This window comes from Notechis scutatus, chromosome 2 (genome assembly GCF_049901735.1).
Source record: "Notechis scutatus isolate UNSWTSFEM ecotype Mainland chromosome 2, rNotScu1.2, whole genome shotgun sequence".
Lineage (NCBI taxonomy): Eukaryota > Metazoa > Chordata > Lepidosauria > Squamata > Elapidae > Notechis > Notechis scutatus.
The window spans coordinates 5,008,952-5,021,684 of record NC_142010.1 but is presented as its reverse complement, the minus strand read 5'-3'; the positions used below and the strand labels follow the sequence as shown (position 1 = coordinate 5,021,684).

The 12,733-nt window shown below is 48.6% G+C and overlaps 1 protein-coding gene and 1 long non-coding RNA gene across 4 annotated transcripts in view; one reads left to right on the top strand and one right to left on the bottom strand.

Moving 5' to 3' along the window:
• LOC148131635 (uncharacterized) overlaps positions 1–12,733 on the bottom strand; it is a 65,655-nt gene that overhangs the window by 25,287 nt on the left and 27,635 nt on the right. The gene's annotated exons all lie outside the window — the stretch shown is intronic.
• LOC113425263 (uncharacterized) lies at positions 363–12,031 on the top strand. 3 transcript variants are annotated; one of them, XR_015747046.1, is made up of 5 exons: positions 425–515; positions 3,851–4,832; positions 5,999–6,104; positions 7,135–10,332; positions 10,382–12,031. XR_015747046.1 is itself a non-coding variant. In XM_087953038.1 (4 exons), the coding sequence occupies exons 2-4, from the start codon at positions 4,038–4,040 to the stop codon at positions 8,151–8,153; spliced, it is 1,920 nt and encodes a 639-aa protein (XP_087809164.1). In that variant the 5' UTR covers positions 363–432; positions 3,851–4,037; the 3' UTR covers positions 8,154–10,354. The 3 variants fall into 3 exon arrangements, 2 of the variants coding, with proteins under 2 accessions (XP_087809164.1, XP_026543117.1); XM_087953038.1 differs by lacking the exon at positions 10,382–12,031 and having other exon boundaries at positions 363–432; positions 7,135–10,354; XM_026687332.2 differs by lacking the exon at positions 10,382–12,031 and having other exon boundaries at positions 7,135–10,354.

Sequence of the window (12,733 nt, the reverse complement as noted above, 5' to 3'; positions counted from 1 at the left end):
TATTCCTTTTCCTTATTCTATTCCTATTCCTAATTCTATTCTATTCCTATTCCTATTCTATTCCTATTCCTATTCCTATTCCTATTCCTATTCCTATTCTATTCTATTCCTATTCCTATTCCTATTCCTATCCTATTCCTATTCCTATTCTATTCTAATTCTATTCTATTCTATTCTATTCTATTCTATTCTATTCTATTCTATTCTATTCTATTCTATTCCAAACAAGGAAACCTCCTGCAGCCCAGCGCAAGAGAAAGCCTCTGCTTTCTGCCTTGATTTCGGGAAAGGGCTCAGCGGAGCGAGGTACTCAGTGGGTTAAAGGGAGCGAGAGAGGCTGCTTGCTAGAGAGGCCTTGGAGAGAAAGAGAGGAGTTTAGGGGGGATTTAAATACTCGATGCACCTTCCTGTGCTGTTTTAATCTGCCCCTGTGTAAGTGGTGGGAAAAGTGGGGGGGAGAGACTGGCGGTGGGGCTCCTCCGGAGGAGCTGGACCAGCGCGCGCGCTCCAGTTCGGTGAGCTACTTTTGCAAAAAGACGAAAGCTGCAAAGGGGCGAAAATGCAAGGGGGACCCGGCGATGTCCCCACCCCCCCGGTCCTGTTCCTGAGAGGAGAGGAATCCAGTAGCTGCAAAGTCTTCCAAGTCCGGGCCTTGCTTGGCTTTCCCGCCTCCGGGTTTCTGCGGCTTAGGATGCACTACAACTCCCATCCCTCTCGTTTGCTGGAGCGGGGAGCAAGCGTAAATCTTGCGCCGTGCAAAATTTTGAAGATCGGGCCTGCTGGCTCCGCTGCTTCAAGCTCTGCGGCTAGGATGCACTACAACTCCCATCCCTCTGGCTTGCTGGGGTGGGGTGGGGTGGGACAAATGTCATCTTGCGCCGGGCAAAAATGCGTGCAATTTTGAAGATCGGGCCTGCTGGCTTCTACGCTCCAGGCTCTGGCTAGGATGCACTACAACTCCCATCTTCTCACTATCTTGGCGGGGAAGTGTAATTTCTGCCCCGTGCAATTTTCCGGGCCTGATGGCTTTCCTGCTTCCAAGCGTTGCGGCTAGGATGCACTACAACTCCCATTCCCTCGTTTACCGGGGCAGGGGGAATGAGTAATCTTGCGCCGTGCAAAATCCGTGCAATTTTTAAAGTCCGGGTGTGAGGCGGCTTCCCCGCTCCAGGCTCTGCGGCTAGGATGCATTACAACTCCCATTCTCTCGCTTGCTGGGCCAAGGAGCAAGTCAGCAAGTGTAATCTTGCACCGTGCAAAAATCCGTGCAATTTTGAAGTCTGGGCCTGTTGGCTTCCCTGCTCCAGGCTCTGGCTAGGATGCACTACAACTCCCATCTTCTCACCACCTTGGCCAGGAAGCAAGGGAAGTGTAATTCTGCCCCCCCGTGCAATTTTAGAGGTCCAGACCTGCTGGCTTCCCAGTTCTGGGCTTCTGTGGCTAGTATGGACTACAGCACCCATCTCCTTGCTGTCAGGGGAGCGAGGGCTGTGTAATCCTGTGCCAAGCAAAAAGGCTGGCCACCTAGGAAGGGTGGCTTGTGCAGTGGCATCCCCTCTTTGCAGGAAAGTGTAGAAAGAAGCAGGGGGTGGGGATGTCTATGCAGATAGGAAATTGTAATGGTAGGGATGATGGGATTTGGAGTTGAGTGCTTTTTTTTTCAGTTTAGAAAAGGCGGATGCCAGTCCTGCAGGTTTTCCAGCTCTGAATTGGCTCCTGCAGCTAGGTCTGTTAGGATGGCTTTGATCTGCCTGGATTAACAGGTGAAAGCTCTTTAGTTCTATTTATGTTTATTGCCCGCTTAATATTTGCATATCAAAGGTCCTGTGAGTAGCGGGCCAGGTTGTAGTAGCCTTGGGATGAAAGTGCATTCCTTAAAGTTGTGTTTACAATGAAGCTATAAGAGTTGCAGAGTTATTTCTAATGTAGATACATATCTATACAGCTATAGCCTTTATTTAATCTTAATTATCCATCTCATCTTCCAGTTCCATCCTGTTTCCTCACCCTGCTGCACATCTATTGTCTAATATGAACCTCCCTTGCACAATTGTAAAGTGTGCAACTAGTTCATTATAAGCAATGTTGCTACAATCTCCCAATGTGCTTAAATCTCTGATGACAGTTAAAACTTTTGTCCTGTCAGAGGGTGGCAACATGTTTTGGGAGTCTCTATCTTGTGACGTACGTCCACAGTGGAGCCCAACACGTCTCCTGTTTAATGAGACACTTGTTAAGTGAGCTTTGTCCCATTTTACAACCTTTCTTCCCACCGTTGTTGAGCGAACAACTGTGGTTGTTAAATTAGTAACACGGTTCATATTTGTGACGGTCACAGTGTCCGTGGGTCAGCTTTTGTGTCCTTCTCACAAGCCAAATCAATGAGGAAGCCAGATCCGTTGAACAACTGTGTTACTCATTGAACAAACGTCAGTGATTCACTTAACAATGGTGGCTAGAATAGGTGGTAAAACAGTGCCAAGCCCACCACAAATGTCTCATGTGAACAGCATACATTTTGTGGCTCAGTTGTGGTCGTAAGTCGAGGGCTACCTGCAACTGGATGTGCCTGGGCTGAAAAGCCGCCTGAGATCATCTGTGTAGCGATTCTATAAAGCAGTGATGGCTAACCTTTGTGTTAGGGTCTGCTGAAAGCGTGTGTGCACTGGCACCCACAATGCACTGTGCCCCGCCCTCCGTGCATGCGAGCGCAACCCCCTTACCTGCACTGCGCATGTGCGTGTCTCCCAGCTGATTTTCGGGTGGTTTGAGGCCTTTTTCTGCCTCCCAGAGGCTCGAGGGAAGCCTCTGTAGCCTCAGGAGGCCGAAAAACGGGCCTTCTGGAAATACCAGAAGTGCCCATTTTTGAGCCTCTGGAGGGCCTCTACAGCCTGGGGGAGGCTGTTTTCGCCCTCCCAGGGGCTCGAGGGAAGCCTCTGCAGCCTTTTGGAGGCCGAAAAACGGGCACTTCCGGTATTTCCAGAAGGCCTGTTTTTTTTGGCCTCCCGAGGCTACAGAGGCTTCCCTCAAGCCTCCGGGAGGCTGAAAATGGCATCAAACCGGCCGAAAATCAGCTGGGAAAGCGCGCACATGCGCGGTGCAGGTAAGTTTGGCTGGGGCTTGCGTGCCCACACAAATGGTTCGCCATCACGGCTATAAAGAATGAGGAAGTTACTGAATAAATCTCTATCTTGATCTTGGCAGAGATAAGCTAGATCTGTTATCAAAGTCAGGAGAAGAAGACAAGGCAAAAACAAGGTGAAAATAATGCAGAAAAGGCTCATGTCTGTACTTCACATGAGTATAAGGGGGAAGTGGGTACAGTACAATCAGACTTGGAAGACTGTGGTGCAATAGCCACTCCCAACACAGGTGGTCCTTGACTTACGACCACGATTGAGCCCAGAGTTTCTGTTGTTAAGGGAGACATTTTTAAGTGGGATCTTTCTTGCCGCAGTTGTTAAGTGAATAATGTAGTTGTTAAGTGAATCTGACTTCCCTGTTGATGCTGCTTGTCACAAGGTCGCAAAAAACGATCCCATGACCTTGGGACACTGCAACCGTCATAAATACGAGTCATTTGTGAAGCGTCTGAATTTCGATCACGTCACTGTGGGGATTCTGCCATGGTCGTGAGTGTGACAGACAGCCCTAAATCACTTTCAATGGAAGGCAAATCGCTTTTTTTCCCCAATGATGACGTAACCGGTCACTGAATGAACTGTCTTAAGTCGAGGACCCTCTAGAAAAGTTTTAGTTTTAGCCCTCCTGGGGAAATCATTCTTGGTCTGGTCTTTTTGTTGGGCTGACAGTTTCTCAAATTCTTCCTTTTTTTTTTTTTTCTCCTCAGAGAGTGCTACTTTGCCGCTGAATTATGTCGCATAGCTCCCTGCTTCTTTAAAAGCCTTCCCATCTTGGAGGGAAACTGCCAGCTGTATTAAGAGAGAGAAATTCTGGGATATTCCTGCAAGCTTCTGGCCCAAGGCTGACCGAAATTGCAAATTTTGCGGTCAGCGACGCCTGCTTTTCGAGAGGCCATGGCAGCTGAACAGAGGGCCAGGAGAACGGATGGCCTCCCAAGGCACAGAGGGGTCAAAGTGGAAGAGCGTCAAACCGCCAGCCCCCGAGGGGCAGAGGGAGGGGACCGGGCTGGGAAACTGCCTCGCGTCCTCCAAGTGGGCACCATTCGAGAGTTCCTGAATTGGGCTGCCCCGCGGCAAATGAAGCAGGAGCCCAGGGAGGACTTGCCCCAACTCTGGGAAACCCAATGGCAGGAGTTCCTCGCTGCGCTCCGGGCCTCTCCTCTAGGGGAGGGACACCAGCAGCTGTCCGAGGGACCCGCCCCGTGGGGGGACAACAAAGCCTTTTTCGCCTCTTTTGAGCGCCTGGCTGGAACCTGCCAGCTGCCCCGCCGAGAGTGGTTGGCGCGCCTGGTGCCCGTGTTGGGCACCGAAGCCAAGGAAGCCTACAGTAGCCTCAGTCTCCAGGACCGAGGCGAATACGCCAAAGTCAAGGCGGCCATCTTGAAAGGGGATGCCTTCCGGATGGAGGCGCAGCGCCAACGCTTCCGGCAGTTCCGCTACCACGAAGCCTGGGGGCCCCGGGAGGTGTGCAGCCAGCTTCGGGAACTGTGCCGGGGATGGCTGAAGCCGGAGAAACACACCAAGGAGCAAATGTTAGACCTTCTGGTCCTGGAGCAGTTCCTGACTCTTCTGCCTCAGGAGATCCAGAGCTGGGTGCGGGAACACGGCCCGGAGTCGTGTGCTCAAGCTGTGCCCCTGGCGGAGGCCTTCCTGATCAGGCAGCAAGAGGCCGAAAGAAAGGGGAAACAGGTATAATGACTGACAGAGCTAAGCTGCCTTGTCCTTGGCACAAAATGGTTGTGCGGTGATGAATTTAAGTGTTGTTTTGCATTTTCCTGGAAGAGGTCTTATTACACACTAGCTCTATACCCGTGCTTTGCTACGAAACTATGTGATCGGGCTTAGTTTGTGAGGAGGAAAATGAGGGGAAAAAATTCTGCCTCTGCCTACCAGCATCCATCGATATTTATCTGGTTAGCATCCTGTCTGTGTGTGAGCGAGTTGAGGACTGTTTGGAAACTGAAACAGTATTTGCTGTGTGAGCAAGGAGGAGACAGCAAGGAGCCTGGGCATGGCTTAGCTCAACTGTTCTGTACTGAAGCTGGTTGCTGTTCTGAAACTGAAACTCTTCTCCTGTGCTTGTGTTTTGCATTTGGAACAGATTTCTTTTCAGATGGGGAGGGGGGAGTAGAACTCCTTAGCATCAGAGCATTTAATAATAATATACAAAATACTAATACTCTGATGGTCATTTAGAAAAATCCTTTCTTAGCACCCAGAAGCCAAGAGGAACATACGTGCCAAATTTCAAGTTCGTAGGCTTTACGGTTCTGGAGATTTTTTGATGCGTGAGTGGTATTTCGCTTTTATATACGTAGAAGGTTTATATAAGCTGCTTAGACAGCTTCACTTTCATTTTTACTGCTTGCCCTTCCTCCTCACACTTAGAGCCTGGTGGTACAGATGCATTTCTCTTCAAACAATCGTACAGTTTGTAGTACATAGATTTGCAAAACAACGGGATAAAGGAATATTCTTGAACTTTGTTTGATGATTTACCTCATGGTTACTGTGAAATTGTCTGAAGTACATCAATGGAGTGCATGTTATCTCAGCTTGCAGAGCTTGGATTCGTTGAATGAGTTTACCCAAAATGCAAATATTGCGGAATATACAGCCTCATGCCACATGACTAAGCTCCATTTTACTCCATTTTATGCTGAATAAACTAAATTATTAATGTATCTTTAATAGAAAACTAAATTCAGATATAGATTTTTTTTCCTCCAAAAGCATTTTATTAAAATAAATTTGATTTAAATTTAAAAAAATCTGATTTAAGTAAAAAAAAATCCAATTTAAATAAAAAAAAACATCGATTTTTTTATTCCCCCTGCTTTCTGCTCATCTTTCAGACTCGGGGAACTCAAGTGGTGAGCTGGGCTGAGATGAAACCATCTCCTGTGGGTTCTGGGCTGAAGCGGATTCACCGAGAGATGAAGCAAGACGCCAGAATCCTGGGTAAGAATTTCCTGCCTTTGGTTCTTTGGAAGCTGTAAGATCACCTGTCTCAAACAACTGTACTTCACGGTTGTGGGGATGCCAGGGCCTAGAATTCCCATCCAAAATTCAGAAGTACTGACAATTCTGGGACTGAGAGAGGACTGTAAAAGCAATGTAAAGCGGTATAAGTCGAAATGCTGTTGCTGTTATTTCCATTTTTGTCCTAATGTCAGAGAAACAGTGGCAGATAACCTTTATCACGTTGAGTTACCTTGTGTGAAATGGTCCGTCGCAAGTTATCCCACAGTGAGTTGGTCGCACAAAGATGGCCGCGTCGAGTTGTCCTATACCTTCATTCCCATATATCTGTGATGACGAACCTACGGCATGTGTGCCACAGGTGGCATGCAGAGTCATTTGTGTGGGCACGCAAGCCCCAGGCAAACTTACCTCACTGCACACGTGCGGGCCTTACAGCTGATTTTCGGCCCGTTTGAGGCCTTGTTTTTGGCTTCCCAGAGGCACGAGGGAAGTCTCTGCAGCCTTTGTAGGCTGAAAAAAAAAAAGGCCCATTTCATCACTTCCTGTATTTCCGGAAATACCAGAAGTGGTGAAACGGGCCTAATTTTTGGCCTTGAGCCTCTGGAAGGCCGAAAATCAGCTGGGAGGTGCAGTGCAGGTAAGGGGGCGGCGGCGGCGGGGATTGCACACGCATGCACAGGGAGCGTGGAGCCCCCCCCCATGCGCATTGCCTTCAATTTTTGGAAAAGGAGCCCAAAAAGGTTAGCCACCACTGCCATATATCATTACACTAGTGCATTTTTCAGAAGACAGGTGTGACACGGGCATGATGTGAAGCACCTAAGGCTTCCCATACCGCTGCTTTGTGGACCTGCTGCAACTTGCAAACACTCTTCAAGGGCAGCCCCAGGTAGAGCACACTGTAGTAGTCCAGACAGGAAACGACTGCGGGGGAGGTTGGGTTAGAGTGGCTGGATCCCAAATGTGACTGGACCCACCAAATAAAGCTTCTTCCTTTTTGTTTCAGACTTGGGGAACGCCAACGGGGAGCATGCTGAGAAGGCCCTGAACCGAACTACCGAAAATGGGTTGAAGGCTCCCGGCAGAGCCCAGCTGGGCCAGAGGAGCTTCCAAAGTCCCGATAGCAGGACAGCTTTCCGCCCAAGCCCGGCCTTCTTCAAACACCAGCGGGTCCACGCGGCGGAGAGCCCGCACCAGTGCCCTGACTGCGGGAAGCATTTTACGCAGCGTTCGAGCCTTACCATCCATCGGCGGATCCACACGGGGGAGAAGCCGTACCCCTGTCCCGAGTGCGGGAAATGCTTCCGTCAGAGTTCCAACCTCTTGAAGCACCAGAGAATCCACTCGGGGGAGAAGCCACACCAGTGCCCGGAGTGTAGCAAATGTTTCGCCCAGCGCTCCAACCTGCTGATCCACCAGAGGACCCACACGGGCGAGATGCCCTACGTGTGTGCCGAGTGCGGGTCCTGCTTCAGCCAGCACCGGGGGCTGGTCACTCACCAGCGGATCCACATGGATGAGATGCCGTACGGCTACGGTTGCCCGGATTGTGGGAAGTGTTTCCAGCAGAACTCGGATCTGACGAAGCACCTGCGGGTCCACACGGGCGAGAAGCCCTACAGCTGCCCCGAGTGCGGGAAGAGTTTCAGCTACAGTTCCAACCTCAGCAAGCACCAGCGGATCCACACGGGCGAGAAGCCGTACCTCTGCAACGTCTGCGGGAAAAGCTTCAGCCATTTGTCGACGCGCAACACCCACCAGCGGGTCCACACGGGGGAGAGGCCGTACGGCTGCACCGAGTGCGGGAAAAGGTTCATTTCCAGTTCCAAACTCACCCGGCACATGAGGACACATTCCATATACACTCCTTACATCTGCAACGAATGCGGGAGGAGCTTCGGTTCCCATTCGGCCTTGACCACCCATCAGAAGGATCACTCGGCTGAGAGTTACAGCGTGGGCGGCTTGTGGGAGGGAGCCGAGCAGGGCCCTAGCGACTTCATGGGCAGGATGTCCCCTCTGTGACTGTGGCGGAGTTAGCCTTATTCCTTATGAGACGACTAGTCAAGGCGCTAGTCCCTAAAAGGTATTGGAATTGGGCAGCCTGGCTTGTGGGGGCCGGATGTGGGAGTAGAGAGGAAGTCGAGCTATAGAATTTAAATGTGGTGGTTTTGGAAGATAGAGTTAGGCTGGAGAGAGGAAAAAAAAATAGGGTAGTACAGAGGATGGAGGCTTAGATTGTCAAGTTAGTTTTAGGAAGAAGGCAAAGCCTCTGCGGAAGAGAAGAGCTTTGAAGCTAGCTGCTCATTAAAATGGCTTCCCTGAGGCCCCGAGCCAGCATATTTTGAGCCTTCCATTATTAGTGTAATCCCCACCCCCCCTGCTGTAATTTAGCTATTTAATAGCTCTGTAGATCCCCCAGATTCAGGAGCAAGTTAGCTGTGATTATTGGGCAACTTGTAGGTAATAAGTGAAAACTCCCCCTCCTCAGTATGGCTAAAATCCAACTTGAAGATGGTATCAAATTTTTTAAAAATGGTTTTCTAGTGTTTGGATTGACACGCTAAATTAGCACTTCCTTTCAATGGTGCAGTTCTAGTGCTCAGTGCAGATTATGCACTATGTCCGGTTATCCCCAGTTTAAAAATGCCAGTGCATGTGATTTCAGGTGGCTAGGTGATATTCTGAATTGGGGGCCCCATTGTCCCCCTTTGCTTGAGCAATGTTTCTCAACCATAGCAACTTTTAGAAGGTTTGGACTTCAACTCCCAGAATTCCCTAGCCAGTCATGACTGGGGAATTCTGGGAGTTGAAGTCCACACCTCTGAAAAGTTGCTAAGCTTGGAAAAGATGTAGACGTACCATATATACTCAACGTGGAAGCCCACGTGTGAGTCAACAGGCCCTAAATTCTGTGGAAAAAAACACTGAAAAACATGCCACTCACCGATAAGCCAACCTGCATTTTTCATGACAGTTTGGTAAAAAAAAATTCAAGGGTCTCCTTAGCTACAGATGGGCCTCTATGAGATATATGAGTAATTTTTACAATACATTAACCGTATATACAAATGGATAAGCCAAATCTGATTTTGGGTACGTTTTGGAGCCTTAAATTCTCGGCTTATTTGTGTGTATATATGGTAGATTACAAAAGAGAGAAGGTTCTGGCATAGAATATTGTAGGATACAGTACTTGATGGCACCGGAAAAAATGATTTATGACCTGTTTTTCATACCATTGTTGCCGGTCCCGTGATCACAATTCAGATGATGGGCAACTAGCATGTATTTACGATGGTTTCGCTATCCTGGGATCCCCTTTTTGCGACTTTGACAAGCAAAGTCAACCGCGTGACTAATTTTAACAACTGCAGTGATTGACACAACTGTTGCAAGGAAGGTTGCAAAAATGGGGCAAACCTCGCCAACCGTCTCGCTTAGCAACAGAAATGTTGGGCTCGGTTGTGGTTGTAAGTCAAGGACTACCTCTCATTGATTGTGAACCATGGTTGACTGATTCCCACAACCTGGGAAGGTAAATCTGAACAGGCCTCATGATAATGCCAGGGCCTGCATGTCCCCATTCTGTTAAGAGAAGGCAGAAATGAGATGAGAGGAAGAATTCATCCCTTTCCAAGTGGTGGCATTCTATCGGTTCGTCCCGGTTCTACCGAGCCGGTAGCGGCGATGGGCCGCGGAGACAGAACCGGTCTTCTCCACTGCTCTGCTGTTAGGCCCACCCATCCGCCTGGGCTCCTATATTTACCTTTATCCTCTGAATTTGAAGCGCAGCTGCTTTGCGCGGCACAGCAGAGGGTTGCGCGGCAGCTGCTGAAGCGACCGGGAGAATGCAGGCTTGCAGGAGGTGAGTTGGAATGCCTGTGCAAAAGCGTGCGTTTGGTGTGCACGGGCCTGCAAAGTTTGGTGCACGCGCGCAAAGTGCGCCCATCAAGCCACACCCCCCAAATCGGTGGTAAAACTTGTTCAATCCCGCCACTGTCCCCTTCCGCCTTCAATAGCTCTAGTCCCCCCTTAGCAGATGTCCTTCACAAATTGTTTTCAAAAGAACGTGACTTTGGACAAATAAAAAAGGGCATCCTTTAGTCAATTAACAGTAAACAATAAAGGAGAAAGTAGGTTTGGATTACAGTGGCGGCTGCTAAGCATCTAACAGGGAAGATTGCCTGCATTTTAAAGGAAAGTAAGTATAAAGGGGAAAGAGAGATGGCTGCATTTTAAAGGAAAGTAAGTATAAAGGGGAAAGAGAGATGGTAGGTTTGTATAAAATGTATGAATAGAGTAGAGAAAACGAGGAAGGGTAAAGGTTTGTTAAGTAGTAAAAGCTGGGGGAAATTGAAGGAAAAGCAATTCGGGACAGACAGAAATATCGGCAAATAATCCTCAGTTCGTTTAGTGACCGTTCAAAGTTAACAATGGCACTGAAAAAAAGTGACCTGTTGACTCTTGCCCTTGGCTGTGGCTCTCCTCCTGTCTCAAGGATACAGGTAGTCCTCAACTTACAGCAGTTTCCTTAGCGACCATTCAAAGTTAACAACCACATTGGGGGAAAAAAGCAACTTACGGCCGCTTTTCACACTTAACGACTGTTGCAGCAGCACCCCCATGGTCAAAATTCAGATGCTTGGCAACTGGCTCATATTTAGGACAGTTGCAGTGTTCCCTGTGTGTGTGTGTGTGTGTGAGAGAGAGAGAGAGAGAGAGACAAGTGGGGAAGCGTGATGACCCGGGGCGTGACACAAAAATAATAGTCACAAAAGTAGAATAAATTCCCTTTAATGCCTCCAATGTCCAATTGTCCTCGGCTGGATATCAAACTCTTCCAAAAAACAGTTTACGAAGGAAAGAAATGCAGTCCGAACCCAAAGTAAAGATAATTAGAAATTAAAAGACGAATACAAATCACACTGAAGTAATTAACACTTTATTAACAATTTATCAGGATGATAAATTGCAGACTTCCAAAAGATAACGCAGCCCCTACAGTTGGGAGGATGCCAAAACCCAGATAAGCCTTGACAAAGACAATGCATGCTTTGCTTCCAGCAAGGAGCTGTATGCAAATGCCCCACTTATATCCTGTTCTCTCAGCTGCAACTAATGAAAGGGATCAGGGCCCTTTCCTCTCCCGTAAGTCATGTTGCTCCCTTCTCCGTTCCTCCCTGCATGCCCTAGGATGAAGAGGGAATGGCCCTGGGTCTTCCTCTGAATGCCCAGCCGGACTGTGCCCTTCCCCCGTTTCTTCCACAGCCACCAGAGCTACACTCCCACTCCCTGTCAGCTGCTCAATCTCTCCCTCAGAATCATACTCCAACAAGGGCATGACAGGAAGCCAGGTCCACTTAACAACCGTGTGACTAATGAGTGCAATAGTCACTTAACAACTGTGGCAGGAAAGATTGGACAATGGGGCGAAATCCGCTTAACAGTCTCGCTTAGCAGGAGAAATTTTGAGCTCAATTGCGGTCCTAAATTGCGGACTACCTGTGTTTCCCCTTGAGGGTTGCATCCTTTCCCAGTGTAGCAGCTTCCACAGGTTTTGTATCCTTGAAGGCAAGATTGTCAGGTAGGCTAATAGACAAAAAACGAGAAGCAGACAACTGTGTGTGTATTGTTGTTGTTGTTGTTGACTTAGGGATTAATCCCTGTGTCTTCCCACTTTTAGCCTGACATGTTAGCCAATAGGTGGGCATAGAGTATCCCTTAGATTTAGTTAGCGTAACTTGGTTTCGTTGGAAGAACTGCAACGGGAAGGCTCACACACGCAACACACTAAAAGCCAAAGTTAGGCCAACTCCTATTCGGGCTTAGCCGTGTGTGAAACTCCGCTTCATTCTCACACATTCAGGTTGGAGTCCAAATAAAGTTCCAAACCAAAGAAACGTTGTTAGTGTCGTTTGATATTGTGGGAAACAAGGGGATTTGGTCATTCCCAACTGGCTCTGCCAAGATTTTTGGGGGGTGGAGGGGTTGAGACGCAGACAAGCTGATTTTAGAACGACGACGTTGAACTATTTAAACAGCTAAATAGTGGGAAAATTACGTCCTTGGCATCAGGTGTGTCGTAATAGGTTGATTTGGGAAGAAAAGAGGGGACAGTTTTAAACCCTAATTACTGAGGTCATTGTGAACCCAATTGTCTTCTAATCAGTTGGAAGGGGCCATGGAGATCTTCTAGTCCAACCCCCTGCTCAAGTAGGAGATCTTATACCAGAGGTCTCCAAACTTGGCAACTTGAAGACTTGTGGACTTCAACTCCCAGAATTCTGGGAGTTGACATCCACATGTCTTAAAGTTGCCAAGTTTGGGGACCCCTGCCTTACACCATTCCAGACAAGTGGCCGTCCAATCTTTTATTAAGAGCTACATTGCAGACATCTAAAGCATGGCTGTCCAATCCCTGGGCCGCAGCTCATTAACAGAGCCGTGGCCCATTCAGAACTGGGTGCTGTGATGGCGAGCACGTATGCACACACCGTTGCACTTGTGCGTGTGGCGAACGAGCGCGTTTGTGTGCATGCAAAGCTCCCATTTGTGCAAGGGGTGGGTGCTTGCACGAAGATCCATTCACTCGCACAAATGGA